Here is a 17,543-nt window from a genome sequence, read left to right as displayed (position 1 = left end):
CAAAACAACTCTGCTCCTGAGCTACAACCAACCATCTTTCCACCCACAAACAGGCAAGTAAGGAGGTAGGAGGCACGAGGAGAAATTCCTTAAGCTCCAAAAGTACATATATGCTATACAAGGTTTTTTTTGTTAGCAATCTGTACAGTTGGTATGGTATGGCCAGGCAGTTTGTATGGCAAATATTTGCCTCAAATGTTATAGCACAGCGTGCTAACCAATGTTCTTGACGTTCCACACCCAAATGTGCATCCTGCCAGTTAGACCACCACGTGCCTTTGTTTCTCCACCAAGATTTCGTTTCTGAACAATGCAGCATTTAAATCGAGCTAAGGCACAGGCAATAGCTGGTAAAATAGAGTATCTAACACAGACAGTGTTGGCACCTGAGGAAATGGGAAGGAAAGAAAGAAGCACAGAGCACCTGCTGAGAAAGTGAGATCTATTGGCAACAGGTGGCAAGGAAAACTTTAAGCCTCCAAAAGGAGAGAAAATAAAAACATTTCGGTTTTTGCCACGGGATTCCCTGCTGCAAAAGCCTGGGAGTATCCACCACTGGGTGATCCATCACTGCCAGCGGCACACGGACGAGGGCAGAGGTGTTACTGAACCTGGAAACCTGCCCCACTCGGTGCTCCCACCGGACCAGGAGCCAGAGTCCACCCTCATTATAAGGCTCTGCCTTACAAAGCCAGTGCAAACAAAAGCCGACTGCTTTGACTCGCCACTCCAGTCCACTGTAAACATTTTGACATGCGTTTCACTCATGTACAAACTCTGCTGCTCTGAAGAATAACCTTCAAGAGAGGGTAATTTCATTACTCAAGCAAACACCAGAAAAAACCTCATCTCCCTGCAAAGCCTCAAGTGGTGCATGAGAGCTCATCCTCGGTCTCATTTTTAACAGTTATTTTCCTTCCCCCTTTAGTTATGTCTGTGTAGCCCATCTCAGTACCAGTGGTAAAAGTCTGGCATTCTCTTCATCCTATATTATTTACCTATTGTGATGTGTATATATACATATATATATGCCAGCCATATGCTCTGTCCCTATGTTCCTGCAAATCTTGCACTGAATTTATAGGCCTTACCCACAGCGAGGTACAGCAATAGGCAGGACATCTACATCACCACGAGCAGGGGAGATTCAGCTCATACATTACAGACATGTCCCTTCCGCCACCTTCTAACCTTGTCCAAACTCTTGTTCAGATGAGGGGAAAGTAAAATGTGGTTTTTCTCCATATGTTAAAACTGTTTTGATTAATACAAACTTTTTACAATTAGACGTCTTGGGCCACTGGCTTGTGATGAGAGCTGGAGAGTTCAGAAAGGCCCCTTTCCAAAAGGATTTCAGGAAGGTTACTGTAGAGCAAAAGAAGAAACAATGTAAGAGAGGGGTTTTTTTTGCAAAGAGGGATTATATAAACTCCAAGGAGAATGCAAACGTTCTTTTTCATTCTTATTTTCTTACTTTGCTCAGGAAAGTAGGTAATAACTATCTAGCTTATTGGTAAAAACATAGCAATGAATTAAGTGTACAGCTGGCATTTTAGCTCTTCATTTCTCTGTCTACCTCAACAGCCTAGGTAGGTAAAAGGATAAAACCTGTCCCTGGCCCCCTGATGGGGAAGTGGGAAAAAGTGGATAAAACTGGTAGTTCCAAGGAGAAGACAAACGAGACTAAATGAGTGGCAAGTGCTTCGCTGTCTTGGGTTTCTGCGAGGATTCACGTTTGAGCAGCTTGAGGAAGGATATCCAGCTAAAGGGAGGGTCTAGACTAGAACACATGGCTCCTGCACCTCATTTTTAAGCCATAAATTCAGAGTTTCAGAGACAGGCAGCACCGCAGCAATGCCCATCCACCTGACCAGCCACACCGCAAACACCTCCCAGCTTCACGCCCAGGCCCACAGACCAGTTTTCTAATCTCAGACGACTTCAAAGCCTCCCCACCGTGTGATTCCGTGCTTAAGCAAGCTGTATTTAACCTATTAGCCCATCTCCTTAAGTACATCCTACCCAGAAACAACCCAGGCACTAAGCAGCGACCCGCGGGGCTGCACCAGTCAGCCCAGTTGGCCACGGCACATCCCAGTATGGCAGGAGCAGGGACCGCACGGTGAGCGTGGGTCTGAACCACCCGGAGCTTTAACTCGGCAGGGACCCTCCTGCCATATATTCCCCTATATAAAATATGGTTCAGCACCGCTCGTTAATGGATAAATCTGAGAAGCGCTGCACCAGAACAGGCAGCTGCCAACCCGTGAGAGAGCTCCTAGTAATTACTGCCACAAGATAAAAATGAAAACGATTATTTTATGACTAAAGCACAAAGGATTAAGGGCATGGCCCCAATGTCCCACCTGTACTGCCCGTGCTTCTGAGGGGCCCCTTCTCACCCCATCCCCTTAACAACAGAGTCCACGATTTTCTAACATCCTATGCATGCAAATCCTACTTTCATTTCTTTGACTTTGTCCCCAACACCAAATAAACTCTTATTTTGCACTTTACATCCTTTAATAAGCCTGTCTACACAAGCTGTGAAACGCTCCATCCTCTGCCCACTTGCTTTTTTCAGGCTCCTTTCAGAGGAAAGTTCCAGCCTTCCCTAAGAACACATTTCCCCCAGCCAGAGAGGATTGCATTTTGCTCATCCCCGTTTGATATATTTGTTGTGAGACAGGATCATATGAGATTGAAGGCCCAGGAAACCCCATGCTGTGTACCTTGCATAAAATGTACTTTCCCTTACACTAGAAAAAGGCTTACATGACGTGTAGATTTTATAAATATATATCTATGAAATTTTGAAAGCAGGCAAAAAACATTATAATATCACAAGGCGGCAAGGAATACAAAAGAAGAAAAAAAAAAAAACCACCACAGTGAATAGAATCCTTTTTTTATAAAAAAAGAAAACTATGCTTAACACAAACTCCTTCATGAATTCTCTTTATACTTGCAGCGACACAAATTCACCATTCTGCTGACACTGTTGCTGACGCTACTGAAAAAGTCACCCAAGAAGGCTCATTTTAAAACAAAGTTTTACAAGAAGAGGAAATGGGGATTTGTAAAAGAACATTTCCTTCTTCTTAATCGCAGCGTCATTACTGTGGTGGCATACAGTCCACTTGGACTTTTTAATTGATTTAATGACAAAGACATAATGTTTTTGGGCTAACTGCCACAAAAACATGCAGTTAAGAGGGAAAAAAACTTAAATTATAGTTACCCAAAACATCCCCCCCCAGAAAGGATTTAATGCCAACAAATAAGAGATTCCTGCAGTAACTCTGTTTCTAATATTGCTATTAATTTTTAATACCACCCTCAGATTCCATTCACTCAAGTCACTGAGGAATTCTTAAGTATTTACAGTCATCAGTCAAACAAGGAACCTTTTCAGCTCTTTGCCCTTAGAATCATGAGGTATAAACTTTCAACTTCCATACAGAAAGATATTTTTAAAATGGAAGAGCGCATTTCCCAGAATAATGATGCTCTAATACCAAACAGCAGCTCAGTTATTTTGTGTTAAGAAACCAAAGCCCTTCTTACACAATTTCAAAGCAGCAGCTGTGACTTTGAAACCAGGAATTCACCCTGGCCACCTGCTTTAAAAGCAGCCAAAATAAACGCGTCGGGCCGGTTGCTGCCGCCAGCCATGGGACGGCAGAGCAGCACGGCCCGCTCGCTGCCAGGGATTCACATCCGCACATCACCCGCTTCTCCAGGGCCTGCATCAGGACCTGCGATCCAGCCGCACCTCAAAGCTGGACTCGTCATTACGTGCCAGACTGCGGTGCTGTTACGAGGAGCAACGCTTCGTTGCGGGGCTGAGCTAGGTTGCTCAGGGCACGCCGGGTTATTCCCACAGCAGATGACCCTTTTCAATCACTCTGCAAACAGTGTTACGGTCTCGCTTGTGAGGTATTGTTTCCTTTGAAGAAAGGGCTTGTTTCGCTGTTGGTTTGGGGTTTTTTTAATAGACTCAAACCAATCTATAATAGTAGTAACAGTAAACTAAAAACGATGGCTTCAAAACCTCAAACTAGCCCACTTTTTCTAGGCTTAATGAATGCACAAACATCACAAAAACCAGTGCCCACCAATGCCGCCCAGTGGAACACGAGATCTCCCCAGATTCACAACCGTGCACCTCAGGAGGTATTTTGGGGCCTAATCCTGCTCTCCAGACTACGAGAGCCTAATGGACTTCAACAGTGAAAGAATTCGGCCCACAAAGACTCAGTCGTTTCTCATTCTTGGCATTAAAAAGAAAGCATATTTTGCATCAAACTGAAAATAATCCCCTTCAGACAACTATACTACAAAGTACTGAAGAAGAAAAAGAAACCTTTAATATTTAAAACCATACAAACACGTTCCTAAAAGTTTATTTTAATAGAGCATTGCTAAAGAGGGGCGGGGGGGGAAGAGTGCGTTAAAAAAAACCCAACAAAATCAGGTCAGCACTCAGTGTCCTAGGTTCTTCAAACTGGACTCCTTTTTGCCCTGCTCTACCCCTTGCACACCCCTCGTGCACATTTCAGACAAAGTGACCTGCTGTACCACCAGCACCGCTGAGGTGTAAACATGTTCTTCTTACAGCCAGCATTTTGATCTTCAAGGAAAAGCCTCTGGATGGTACAACTCAAAATGCTGCTGCGAGTGTAATTCTTTTTTTTTTTTTTTCCTTCTCTTCCTATAAATTACTCCTCCTTTTGATGTCTATTCTTGCTCTTAAAACAAATAGACACATCAGGTTAAGATGAAAACTGCCCACACGACAAGTTTGTGTTTACAAGCTTAAGAGCAAGTTTCACTTGAACACAGGTCAATGCCGCTTTAAGAAAACATCACATACCAAAAAAATCACACATGGTTAGAACACATCAGGAGCAGGGAGGAATTGTGGACTCAGTCTGTGAGGCACCGAGCCAGCCTGAGAAGCCCTTTGAAGTTAGAAAAACATCCTCTGGTCAGAGCACATTTGTGAAACCGTGGGACAGGCGCTTTAAACAACATTCACTCGGCGATCACCTGCGGTGTGCCAGCGGATCGGCGCCTGGGTAACCTCAGACTCGTAACCCTTTACATCCCACAAACATCGCTCGCTCCAAAACCTGCCCTATCGACAGCACGCGGTCAGAAAACCGCACGGCAAAACCCGCGCCCTTTCGCCCTCTGTATGAGGCCGGCAGGCAGTTCCAACAGGCGCGTGGAGTTTGGGTGAATCTGCCGTCAGCAGAGCTCGGCCCGGAGCAGAACAGGCGCGTTCCATGGCGAGGCAGCAGCCACGCAGAGGGATGGCAACGCCCCGCACAGCCGCCTTGCACAAAGCTTACAGTATGGTTTGGCGTGCAGCCAGGTGCAACACCAAATACCCACCGTCAGTCACCGGCATCATGAGGAGAAAGGTCGTTGGCTGTGGATGGCCAAGTCATAGAATCACAGAATCATTTTGGTTGGAAGAGACCTTCAAGATGATCGAGTCCAACCATAACCCGCCCCTGGCACTGCCCCATGTCACTGAGAACCTCATCTCCGTCTGTCCAACCCCTCCAGGGATGGTGACTCCAGCACTGCCCTGGGCAGCCTGTTCCAATGCCCCACAGCCCTTTGGGGAAGAAATTGTTCCCCAGATCCAACCTCAACCTCCCCTGGCGCAACTTGAGGCCGTTTCCTCTGGTCCTGGCGCTTGTTCCTGGGGAGCAGAGCCCGACCCCCCCTGGCTCCAAGCTCCTTTCAGGCAGGTCAGAGATCAGAAGGTCTCCCCTCAGCTCCTGTTCTCCAGCTGAACCCCCAGCTCCCTCAGCCGCCCCCATCACACTTACCTGGACCTCGTAAGCCCAGGTAACACACACTTCCCCACACCCCCCATTTCCAGACAGATGGGACTGAACACCAGAAAATTGCTTTTTGAGCTGAGTTGCCTCCCTCCGCGCGGCTGTGCCAGCACAAGTCCGAGCCAAATCCTGCCCCCGTGCTGGCACATCTCTCAGACCGGCTCGTCCCTTGGAAAAGAGAGGCTCTGTACATATTTCTAGCTAAAGGCAGAATTGCTTATCCATTCCTGATACTACTGGATATAAGAATAGACAGACAATAAGAGCTGATTTTGACTAGAGCCCGTGTCTGTGGAGAGCGGGGAGGAGGAGGCCTCACCCTGGCCAGGACTCCCGCTGTGAGGAGACACTGATGCGCAGCAGGCCAGGACTCTCCTTGCTTAAAACACACCCCTATTTGCACAACATTAGCATTTTGCTTGTCTAACCATTCTGCTCTTCTTCTGCATCCGACAGGCTTCCCTATCTTCCCCAGCGGTGGGGGAATTCTCCTCATGTTCTGTGGGTGTTGCCATCGGGCCAGGTCACCTTGGCAGAGCGAATAAGGGACATCATGGCCCTTCCGCTGCTCCCATGAACATTTCCCACCACTGCTCATTTACTGGCAAATCTAAGAGCTTCCCAGCGCAACATCTTCCATTTCCGCCTTTATAAAGTGGGGAAAATCAGGGTAAATTGTTTTAGCAGAGGGTTGTTCACATGCACATTCACCTACATGCTCCAGTCTCACCAGCCCCTCCTGGAGAACTGCAAATATCCGAGGACACGGAGCACTTCAACATGCCTTACTTTTGACTTTTATCACACAGTTCTCACAAAAATTGATTTGATTAATTTTTTTCCTACATTGAAATTTTTTTTTTTTTAAAAAGGAAAATTAAAAAAAAAAAAAAAAATCAAACAGCACATCTGGAAAAGCAGTGCCCTGGTAAGGCTGATGGCCAAGTTCCAATGAAGTCCATGTAGCATCACTGAACACAACAGCTCCTTACCAAATGCTGGGGTCTTTTCTTTCTTTTCAGTTACACGTCACCATGTTTTAATCCAAGAGTGACCACCTTCCACAGAAAAGCCCCGTTAAATAGCTTAGGCAGGAAAAGATCTCATTTACTTCTTTATGCCATGCATCAGTCCAGAGTTAAAGATTTTGCGTGCTTCTTATTGGTCATAAATAAACAATTAAAACCACCCTTAGAGTAGAAGAAAAAAAAAAGAGAGAGAATGAGACTGTGGTGCCATATTTTAACAAACCAACCTAATTAGATAAAAAACACCTCCATGCAACACAATAAAAATGTGATATTTTAATGAGTATTAAGCAGCGCTGCGGGAATAGCCTCATTCGAAACTTGCTTTCTAAACCTATCTGCAAAGTAACATGGCTAATTGCAAATGGGAAATCAAGTGGCAGTACAACTGCGACAAACTTTTGTGAACCTGCCATAAAATGATCAGATAAACTGCATCTGCAGAGGAAAACAGATTGCCCTTCCACCAGCAATGCAGCTGCTAGATAAAAGGCTGTTAGTCTCACCACTTGAACCTTCCCTTGTCTTCCACCAACGTGGCAGAGAACCCAACACAAAACCATGGAAAGCGATAAGAAGTTTCCCCTCTATTGCAACATGGCTTTCCCATCACAACATAACAGAGAAATACTGCAAGATTTCTTCAAAATTATAAAAACCAGATTTACCTAACTGCACTGAGTTAGTTAAAAATATCCCTTTATAAGTCATTTATTTACGGTATTCTGAAAAACTCCTTTTACGTACATATCCACATCAGGAACAAGACTTTGCACATAAGCTTTGCATAAATAAAAATGGCTTTAACTGAGATAACCTATGAAGTTTATCCTCAAAATAAAATTAAATATTCAGGATGGCTAAATGAGGCACAGTTTTTCCATGGGAAAATATCAAAGTATTATTTATTTTTCTGTAAGTACTTGTTTTGAAAAGCCGTTCCTTCCCACCTGGGCTTCGGCTAAAAGCCACAATCTACATTTAAACAGTATGTATGCTTCAGAAAACTATCGACCATCTTTTTTTTAAAAAAAGAGAAGCATATGAAATTATTTGATCTACTTTTCATATAGAAAGTCGAGGGCTGACCATAAAGAAATAGGCAGGCTCCCAGTATAAACTTACCAGGATTACATCAAAGACCTTCCTCTAGGATCAGACGATTGATTTCTTCAATGCTTTTTAGAATTTCTTCCAGGATATTTTGGGTTATTGCCTTAGACCTTTGCTCAGCTGGAATGACAGATATTCTGTTTGCTAGACTATGATGTTCTCTCTTTATAGGGGAACGAGTGTCTGTAGTTTATATACACGTATGCTATGTGAACACAGAGAGACTTGGAAAGTTCACAAGCAAAATTATTATTTATTGTTTCAAAAAGAGTAGTTTATTACAGAAACACTGATACAGGCTTAACCGCACCATCTTATGCAATACAGAGACTGCTTGTTATTCTGTGAGCTCAAGACTGGGGCACTCTATGCTCAGAGAAAATTCCTGCTCCTCCAAATAGGCATTTGTTCTTTTATATGCATTTAATACATAAGGCTTAGCTTTACAGCTGCCACATTCTTTACCTAACTCTCTGGAAACTAACTGTCCTGGAATTATAAAAGATTTTGCAGATAGGACAACAAGAAGCGGCTTAGTCCTCACCTACCGCTACCGCATCTCTGGGGAATCAGCAAACTACCTGCGAGGGCAACGCGACACGCTACCCACCGCTCCCCTTCCTCCCCCAAGACAAATCTGTCACCTCCGTACCACTCATCATTCGCATCAGAGTACGGATCAAAAGATCCGAGGCTGCTCCCAAATCCCACTTCTCCTGCAAGACAGCACTTTGTTCTGTCACTTCCCCACTGCGTCTATCCCCTTATTTTATGCCTCACAGCATGTGTGGCTGCACCCCCAGATCAAACACCCATGCATGATTTTCTTTCACAGATCTTGAATCACAATGTTATACTTTAATGGGAACCTCAATATACTTAATCCCTTTAAAGCTGCCACAGTAATGCCCCCAAATGCATTAAATTCCAGCCTAATCGCCAAACACAAAGTATTTCTCCAGATGGACAGTGCACAGGCTGTTCTGACCACATGCCAATCCACCTCCGAGCTCCAGCAGCACACACTGCCTGCGTTTGTTAGTGTGGAGCCCAAGGATACACGGCTGAAAATTCCAGGCACTTTACAAGTTCTCTGTTGCAAATTTTGCTCAAAACATAACTGATCTGCTCCCGCATTTTAAGGGAGGATCTCGCATTCTCAAGGGATTCCACTGCGAGTCATACAAGGGACCAGTGCCACTGACTCTGCATTTAAACCCAAACCCATTACAACCGAAAACAAAACACTTTTCAAGGTTTAAGCGAGACACCCTTTCACAGTCAGCTCGATAAGCTTCAGAGTTCCGCAGAATTTTCAGATCAGGAAGGGTTATCAGGGGAAAACTATCAAATATCAGAGCTTTGACAAAACGCAGAGGAATCACTTGCCTGATAAGTCTTGCTCACGTGTATTAATTACTAACAGCTTCGGGTCTAAGGAACAACTCCTTCTCATGTGCGTTTGGCAGGGACCTTGGTTTGGAGCAGGGGACCGCAGGGTGCCCTGTTATCCCTGCCGAGGGGTGAGCGGGTGGGATCTTTTGGGTGTATTTTTATGGGGCTCTCCTTGGCCATTACAGAGCTTCTCAGGCACTGATGGAGTTGCAGTCTCCTGTGGCCACAGCCTGGCCTTCTGAGGAGCAAAAGGATTTCCTCCACCAAAAGCTTTATAGACTGAAACAATAGGATCATTTATTGCCCTATAATCTACCACAGGCCACACCTCACAAACCAACCCACTAGTACTCAACTTCGCAGCTGCTATAGGACCTCCCAATGAGTGACCGCATCGTTCCCTCCCTCAAAACGATGACGTTCTGTAGGACTAAACCAGAAGTATTTCTTACATACAACGGGCACACATCAGGCCACGCGAGACGCACACGTGTGGGTATTAAGGAATCTGGCTGAGCTCTTACTTGCAGATATAAACCTGCTGGAAAGCCAGCGCGCCCATCTTTATGGAACAGTGGATGTGCGGTTACAGGACAGCGGTCTATTTGCAAGACGCCAGCTCTACAGGACTTTCCACCTCAAAAAAGGATGTCTCGCACGTTCACAAGTGTCACCGCTATCCCGCAAATTACAAGCCAATATATGCCATAGTGCTCTAATAAATCCAGAAGTTTACAAAAAGCAAATGCACCGCAGGGCCGTAGCCGTCACAGAGAGACCAGGACAGCAGCGGCTGGACCTACACGAGCCATTTCCCCTCTCTCTGAGACCACGCAGTAGTAAAAACATCTGGGCCGGCACGGCCCTCTCGGCACAGCAAACACCGCTGGCGCTACGCTGCTGCTGCAAGACAAATATCGTGAGATATTCCAACACAAACAAGCTTTGCTGGCTCCGGAATCAGACACAATGAAGATCTTGCGTTTGGAACTTGGTTAATAATTCTTGAATGGAATACGGTCCAACTCAGTGTCCCATAGCTGTAGTTACTCTGTAGGAGTAAATACAAGCTTAGTTTTGCTGCCAATGTTGGCAGATATGACTAAATAAATTCACAGAGAAAGTCTATTTGACCGTTTCTTTGCATTAATTTTTTGGACTAAAACTATAACTCATTACCCGTGAAAAAAAAAAATCTATAAATATCACATAGTCTGAAAACTCTTGAGTATTCGGAGTAACTTGTGTATTAACTAGAAAAGCGGTTTAGTTACAAAAAAATACATCAAGTATTTTGTACATTTCAACATCGACCATTTACTTTCCAACAAGGTTTTGATGCTGACATTAACGTAGCAAAAATCCATCCACGAGAATTTCTGTAAAGGCCAACATCTGCAGCACAGGGAGCAATGTTCCACTTTGATTTAAATATCATCGCCGAACAATTATTTCCCCAACTTTGGAAAAACTAACTCTTACAAAGTTTCAGTACTCAAGAGACTTCTCTTTCCTCTGTTCACAACCCAACTCAAAAGAAACCATAAAAGTCAAGCAAGATCTTCTTCTGAAGGGTGCCTACAAATAGCCACTTACTGCGCTCCTCCTGGGTCTCATTACAGATCTCACAAAACCTCCAGAAAACCCGTCTGCTAACGAATGCTGCTCCAAAGAACATTCCCATATGTCGACAATCATGTGCTACAAATTTCCCGGTTTTGTTACAACCAGTTTTAGCGCAAAGTCTGGGCTACATTATTTACATTTAAGTCATTAAAGAATATAACACACGCTTGTTACTTTTCATCCAAATTTACAGAAGAAAATGTATTCCCGAACCAAGGATTTCTCATTCAGAAGAATGAAGGTTTCACCAAGCCAAGAGGGACTATTGGTTGCCCAAAAGACAGAGCTTGTCCCACTTGGATGAGGACTCCGCCCAGCTACTACAAGGAATATGCGTCTTCCTTACAAACATCCACCAAAGCATCTCCACTTTAGAGAGGGTGGAGAAAGAGGGTTGTTTAGAGATTAAAAAAAATAAAGATACTTTAACAAGATCGTTTGCAGAGACTTCACAGGTCATTCAGCTTCCCAATCAAGATGCCAAATTAAAAGTGCACCACATTAAATCTGAACCACCTATAAAACAGGCTCTGATGAAATACAGACTGTCTTCCATCCATCTCCTCCATATGGCTCAAGCAAAGTCAACTTTTAATTTCATAACACAGAATATTTAATTTATGCTTTTCTTCATATGTCAATTTAACCTCCGGCACATAGCTTTGAAACCATGTAAGGATGCCTAACACTTTCCATATGGCAACTGAATTGCGGCTTTTAATTGCACCAACTGGTATCATTCAAGGATAATTCCCTTGGAATCCAGCTTTCTGTTACAGTATTGGCCAATTCATTAATCTCATCACCATGCGCTGATACTTTCAGAGACTCTTTGATTGTTAATATTCGTATTGTAATTTTTCCAAACTAGAGCTGTCAAGATATACTGTGTGCACCACTAATTAAATTATCTTGGTTTGTTGGCACCAAATTTCAACACTAAATAAGATTCTGCTTCTCTCTCTTTTAATACAAAGTTTGGCGATATTATTTTAAATGCCGCACACAATATTTTGTGTATCAAAGTATTTTTTTAGTCACACCAATATCTAGCACTGCCGAGTCTATTGCTTCTTTTAATCCTCAGAGTCAATACAAATAATTATCTATACAATGCTGACATGAAAGCACTTGAAAATGTTTCCGTTTTAAAGATCACTTCGAGCAGTCATACAAGGACATTTTAATTGCTCTTGTCACCATGTCAGTAAGAAGGCAGCCTTTCAAATGTCATTCTACCCATGCCATGACCCCAAAGCCGTGCTACAGTTAAACCTTCCGCTCCAACAGCCTTTAAGCCACAGTATATCCACATCACTAAAGAAGCCTCTTCTCTGTTTATTATTTTCATTTTGGATAAATGATTTACCCAGCTGTGTTTTCCATAAGGCTATGTGTTTTTACATGCACACACACACACATGCTATTTAACAGTGGGGGACTGGGAAGGGCTTTTTATAAAAAAAAAAATCAAGCAAGATGATGCTAGAGGAGCAGCGGGGTTGGCACTGGCGCGTCCCCTCGCAGCCGCGCCAGGAATGTCCATTAATGTCACCGGCAGCTCCAGGCCCAGGACAAATGGAGCCCCAGCCCCACCTCTGCGCTTCACGCTGTAGTATTCCCACACCAGATCCTCCAATTAATATCAATTAGGGTCGAACACGAGGATCACCAGCACCAAAGAGCCCAGCAGAAGTGGGAAGCTAAAGCCTTTTCTATTTTACCTAAAATGATGGCTTACAACTTGGCTCACTGTGAGCTGGTTTGGAACTTAATTAAAAATATGAGATTGGTTGTTTTTTTTCCCAATCCCAAGCACAGATCTCAATGAGACACACAAGAAACTAGTAAAATTTCTTATAGCTTTGAAGATAAAAGCAAATTGAACTAAGCAAATGTCATATTTAATATTTTCCCCTCCAGCATAGAACTACTTCTCAGTTAAACAAATAAATACATGAATATTTGCAAACAATGTTGATCTCCAAAAATAGTTTGTAAAAGTAAACACACTGAATACACTTAAACTTAAGAATTATATAGGATAATCCACCATGTCAGAAAACCTTTCTGGGCTCAAGTTAACTCGTTCATAAAGCAGCAAGAGAAGCATATTCACTTGCTCCAACAGATTTATAGCCCCAGTAGTTTCAATTAGCTTTGAAACTAGAAGATGACTCTGGACCTCATACTTTTCACGGATGCAACAGAATTCCTTTTTCCTTTAATTCTCCATGATGCGGAAGGCTGGAGCCCAGCCCTTGTCCCCCACAGCAATTAAAGCACTTAGAGCCCAGCAAGCGGTTTAATGGGATCAGAGACTCGGAGCCACACCAGAAATGCACATTGCGGACACGCTCTCCTTCCCCAGCTTGTGCCTTCACCCAACTATTTACTGTGAGATCCTCCTCGGGTGGCTGATGCCTTTGGCAATAGCTGGACACTAATTACTGCTCTACCTGTGAACTGGAGCGGGGAGACACGGACGGGACATGCCACGCGGACGGGACACGCCAGCTGAGGCGAGTCTACTCCAACCAAGAAACTCTCAAAACCTCAGCCCTAGAAGAGAAAAAGGGTGGTGTTCTCGAACCCTCCTGGTGTCATCCCTTGAGTGAAGGCACATAAATGCCTTCCCTCCACAACTGTTGTAAATTCACCGTTTGAAAGAGGAGCGCAAATGGAATTTTATTGCTTTCTTGCACTAGCCACTCATTCCTCTTGTCAAACGCTACATGAACCCCCCTGAGCTTCAGTGTCATCTCTCCTGGGTGACCAACTTGAGTAAAACAATTCAGTTCTGGAGGAAAAACAGCCTTCCAACTACAGCCAAGACAGAATAGATAGAGCAATGCAAGTCAAATTTCACTATCACATTCAATTTCCAATCAAAATGATTCAAAAATTGGAACTTTCAGACTTGGAAGCACTTCTGCCAACAACAAGTCCCTGGAAGTGCACTGGATTTCACACAATACTAGTGAAGCCACCATCAACAAAACCCCGATAAAGGATTCCTAAGAGAAAAACTATTTCTGGGACCGTTGGTTTTTTTTAAACTCAACTGGAAGTCTCTCTGAAGGCAGACCTTTCCACCAGTGTTTGATCTAACTCCTTCTGCCATAAGTCACAAACACAGCAATTAGGGCCTATTTCAGGAGAAAAAATACATTTTTTAACAAGAAGCCAAAGTTTCGGCTGTGACACAAACTGTACCATTCCACTACTGGACCAGTTTAGGAGGAATTTTGAAGTACTAAGGACAACAGTAGTACATTATTGGGGCCTACACAACTGTCCCACACAATCCCAGGTGACCAACCATGAGCAGAAGTCACCAGTATTTGTACATCTTGAGGTGAATGAAGAGCCGAGGGGGTCAGGCTACAATTCGCTTTGTATCTTGGTATAATTATACAAGAGATCAAAGAGCTCTCAGAAGAGAAACAGTCATGCAATCTCAATTATGGAGTCAATAGCTGTGACTCCATAATCCTCGTCAAAAAGACTGTACATATGGCACATCTGGTTCCAATGTAGGATTAGAAATGCATCCTTCCATATTACCAAAAGTTCATATTTTAAAGGAACTTTAATGTAGCTGTCACAGCGTGCCTGTGACAGGATGACAATTAAACTAAATCAATTAGCCGGCTATATATGCATGCAAAATATATTAGGCAATAAATTGCGAATATTTTCAAACTTTGAGAAACAGCTCCATCAGGATGACAGTAAGAAGCCTCACGGGAACAGTGCTTTTAAACATACTTAAACCTGTTTACAGTTTTATAATGTACTAAAACTGCAGACTAATTTTTAGTTAATAGCTTGCTAATTGCTGAGCTATCATGAGTAGGACACCTTGAGTAAGAAGAGAAATGCTGTCCTACTGCCATTCCAGCTGGGCAGACCTCAGGGAACTGAAAACTGAAGAGTTTTGTGAATAGCAAACTATCTCTGACAAAAGATTTTTTTTGTTCCTTTCAGAAAGCAAACTGTCTTTGTGGAAGAAAATACATTTCACAAAGCTAAATTCAGAGTTTTTGACCTTTAGCTCTTGTATTTTAAACCAATGTTTAGTTTGGCGAGTTGAACTTCTTTCCTAGAAAATACATATATGTGAAAGGTAGAACATGTGTAAAAAGCTTGACTCACAAAAATGGGGATAGTAAAAAAATTAAAAGCACATGTGTTTGCTCTTTGCATCAGTATCATACATGTATGTACCAGTATTAACAAGAACCTTTTTCTCTGGACACACTGTCTCCAAGAAAAGCGCAATAAAAATAACTTCAACCAACCACACCTGCACGCTGAACATGAAGCGATTATGCTCATCAAACACAAACACTTCCATCAATATCTGACCCCTTTGCCTTCCTTCTAGTGACTTCCAAACAATTTTTCCTCCTCTAAGTACAATGCTGGTGCAATCTAAAAACTCATCGTTAGCTTTTCCCATACACACATCTTCTACACCCTTTAACACCCCACCTAAAACACAGAATTCTCCACTTGCAAGTTAATTTTTCCTGAGACGCAAGTAGCCCAGGCTCTGACAATAAAACTGGTGGCTAACAAAGCAAAGAGCCCGCAGGAGGCTTGGTGGCCCTGCTCTCCTTGTGCTTTCAGAGCCACATTCCTCGCTGGGCAGCACAGATTCCAATCTCCCCATCTCTCAGGTTACTTTTCCACTGATGAAGCTTTCAGGGCTTGATCCAAGGCTCACGGAAGTCAATGGGAGCCTTTCAGTAAACACCAATAAGCTCGGGATCATACCCTGAAACACTATGAGGACCATATCTAGGGATTGTTAAGTTTGTTTACCTCCCATCATGCCTTTTTGTTTAAAGAGACAACATTTTAAAGAAAAAAAAAAAAAAAAGGCAACTTAAACATTTCCTCCAGCCCAGCTTTACACAGGAGGGCTGAGGAAAGAGGGTGGACAGTGACCAAGTGCGGGAACAGCCCGGACAAGTGACATGTGCGGTAACTCTTACGGGGAAAGTCAGTCACGCGTTGTTAGCAAAGAGCAAATAAATAACAACACGCTCTTTGCGGACTTCTCCTTTCCCGAATTCCTCTGCCAAAATGTCACAGACAAACTTGTGCACCAGTCGGGGTTCACAAGCTTGTGCGCACTGACAGGGTGCTGGGCTGTGCCCGGAGATTCCCCGGGTTTTGTTCTACCAGCCCTGCCCAGACGCCAGCGGACAGGTCCCCTCACTCCTCTGGCTTTTGTCCCAGCACCAAGTTTGCTCTGCAGCTCCCAACTTCAAAGCTCTGAGGGAAACCACCCACGGGGCAGCCCCTTGGAGCAGCACTAGGGCAAAGCAAAGCCCTTCCTTTGCACAAGCGCCCCTCGGGAGGGAGCGAGGGATGGAGAAAGAGCTTTGGGTTTTCCCCGTTCCCAAAGGCGGGGGCGGTGGGGGCAGCGCGGGAGCTGACATACCCTGGCGCTGGAGAGCCTGCACACAGCCCGGTGCTGGCAGCCGTGCTGGAGTCCCGAGCTGCTGCCGCCCCCGGAGTATTTCTGCTTCACCATCCAGTCCTCCAGCCCTCTGCGAGCCAGGGAGGCGTTCACCGCGAAACTATCACCTAGAAAACAGGAGACAATGCCGCCGCTGAGCCGCCCGCTGAGCTCGCCCGGCCACCCCCGGCCACCCCCCGGCCACCCCCGGGCCGGGAGCGAGCGAACCGCGGCGGAAAGTTGCGGGGCGAGGGGCGGGGGGCCGGGGGCAGCCGGGCAAAGTTGCCGGCAGCGAGGAGCCATCCCTACCTTCTGGACTTTCTCTGGGTTTACAAACGGCAGCTAGGAAGATCCGGAGGAAAGTGTGTGGGGGAAATAATAAAGGAAGATCATTAGACACCAGTATAAAAGCACAGCGACAAACCGAGTAAAACCCGAATCGGGGGGAAGGGGCGAGGGAAGTAGCAAGTGAAAGGAACTAACCATGTTTCGAGTGAAGTTTCCCCATCTCTCTGCATTGATCTGCAATTACGATTCATTTGACTGTTTTCAGGAGGGTCAGGTTCGCTCGGCGTTATTTTTGTAGATGTATAAAATCCCAGCGCGTTTAGAAATCCATGTGCTCCGCTTCTCCCTGCGAACGCACAAGCGAGATGCAACCTCAGCTCCGGGCCGGCGTCCCCTCTCGGCTCCAGCCTTCCTCCTCTCCCCGCTCTTGCCCAAAGACAGAGGCGGTTACAAAAGACCTTACTTCACCCACCGGGGAACATGATTGACACCTCATTGAGATTAGACCACTTGCAGGCAGCCTCCGCCTTCCCATTGGGCCGCGGCGGCGGATGAAAGGGCCGAGTGAGCCTTTTGGAGGCTCAAAAAAAAAAAAAAAAAAAAAAAAAGGAAAGGGGGGGGGGAAAAAAAAAAAAAAGAAAAAGGAGCAGCCGAGGCGCGTTTCACTTCCAGCCAGGCACGGGCGGCCCCGCTCCGCTCCCCGCGCAGCCCCGGGCGGACAATGCGCAGCCCCGGCCCCCGCCCCGCCGAGCCGCCGCCTCC

At 44.8% G+C, this 17,543-nt stretch overlaps 1 protein-coding gene across 3 annotated transcripts in view; it reads right to left on the bottom strand.

Annotated features, from left to right (window-relative positions):
* NKD1 (NKD inhibitor of WNT signaling pathway 1) overlaps nt 1-17,198 on the bottom strand; it is a 100,857-nt gene extending 83,659 nt beyond the window's left edge. For 2 of the 3 annotated variants that reach the window (XM_065641018.1, XM_065641020.1), the window contains exons 1-3: nt 16,977-17,198; nt 16,803-16,835; nt 16,476-16,621 (exon numbers count right to left, since the gene is read on the bottom strand). In XM_065641018.1, coding sequence (XP_065497090.1) covers nt 16,476-16,621; nt 16,803-16,835; nt 16,977-17,001 — 204 coding nt within the window. In that variant the 5' untranslated portion in view covers nt 17,002-17,198. The remainder of the gene's footprint in view (nt 1-16,475; nt 16,622-16,802; nt 16,836-16,976) is intronic. The other variant, XM_065641021.1, reaches the window with a different exon arrangement.
* Nucleotides 17,199-17,543: the final 345 nt, after the last annotated feature.

This window comes from Caloenas nicobarica, chromosome 9 (assembly GCF_036013445.1).
Source record: "Caloenas nicobarica isolate bCalNic1 chromosome 9, bCalNic1.hap1, whole genome shotgun sequence".
In the NCBI taxonomy this organism is placed as follows: Eukaryota; Metazoa; Chordata; class Aves; order Columbiformes; family Columbidae; genus Caloenas; species Caloenas nicobarica.
The sequence above is the reverse complement of the archived record's forward strand: the minus strand, read 5'-3'. Positions and strand labels throughout refer to the sequence as shown.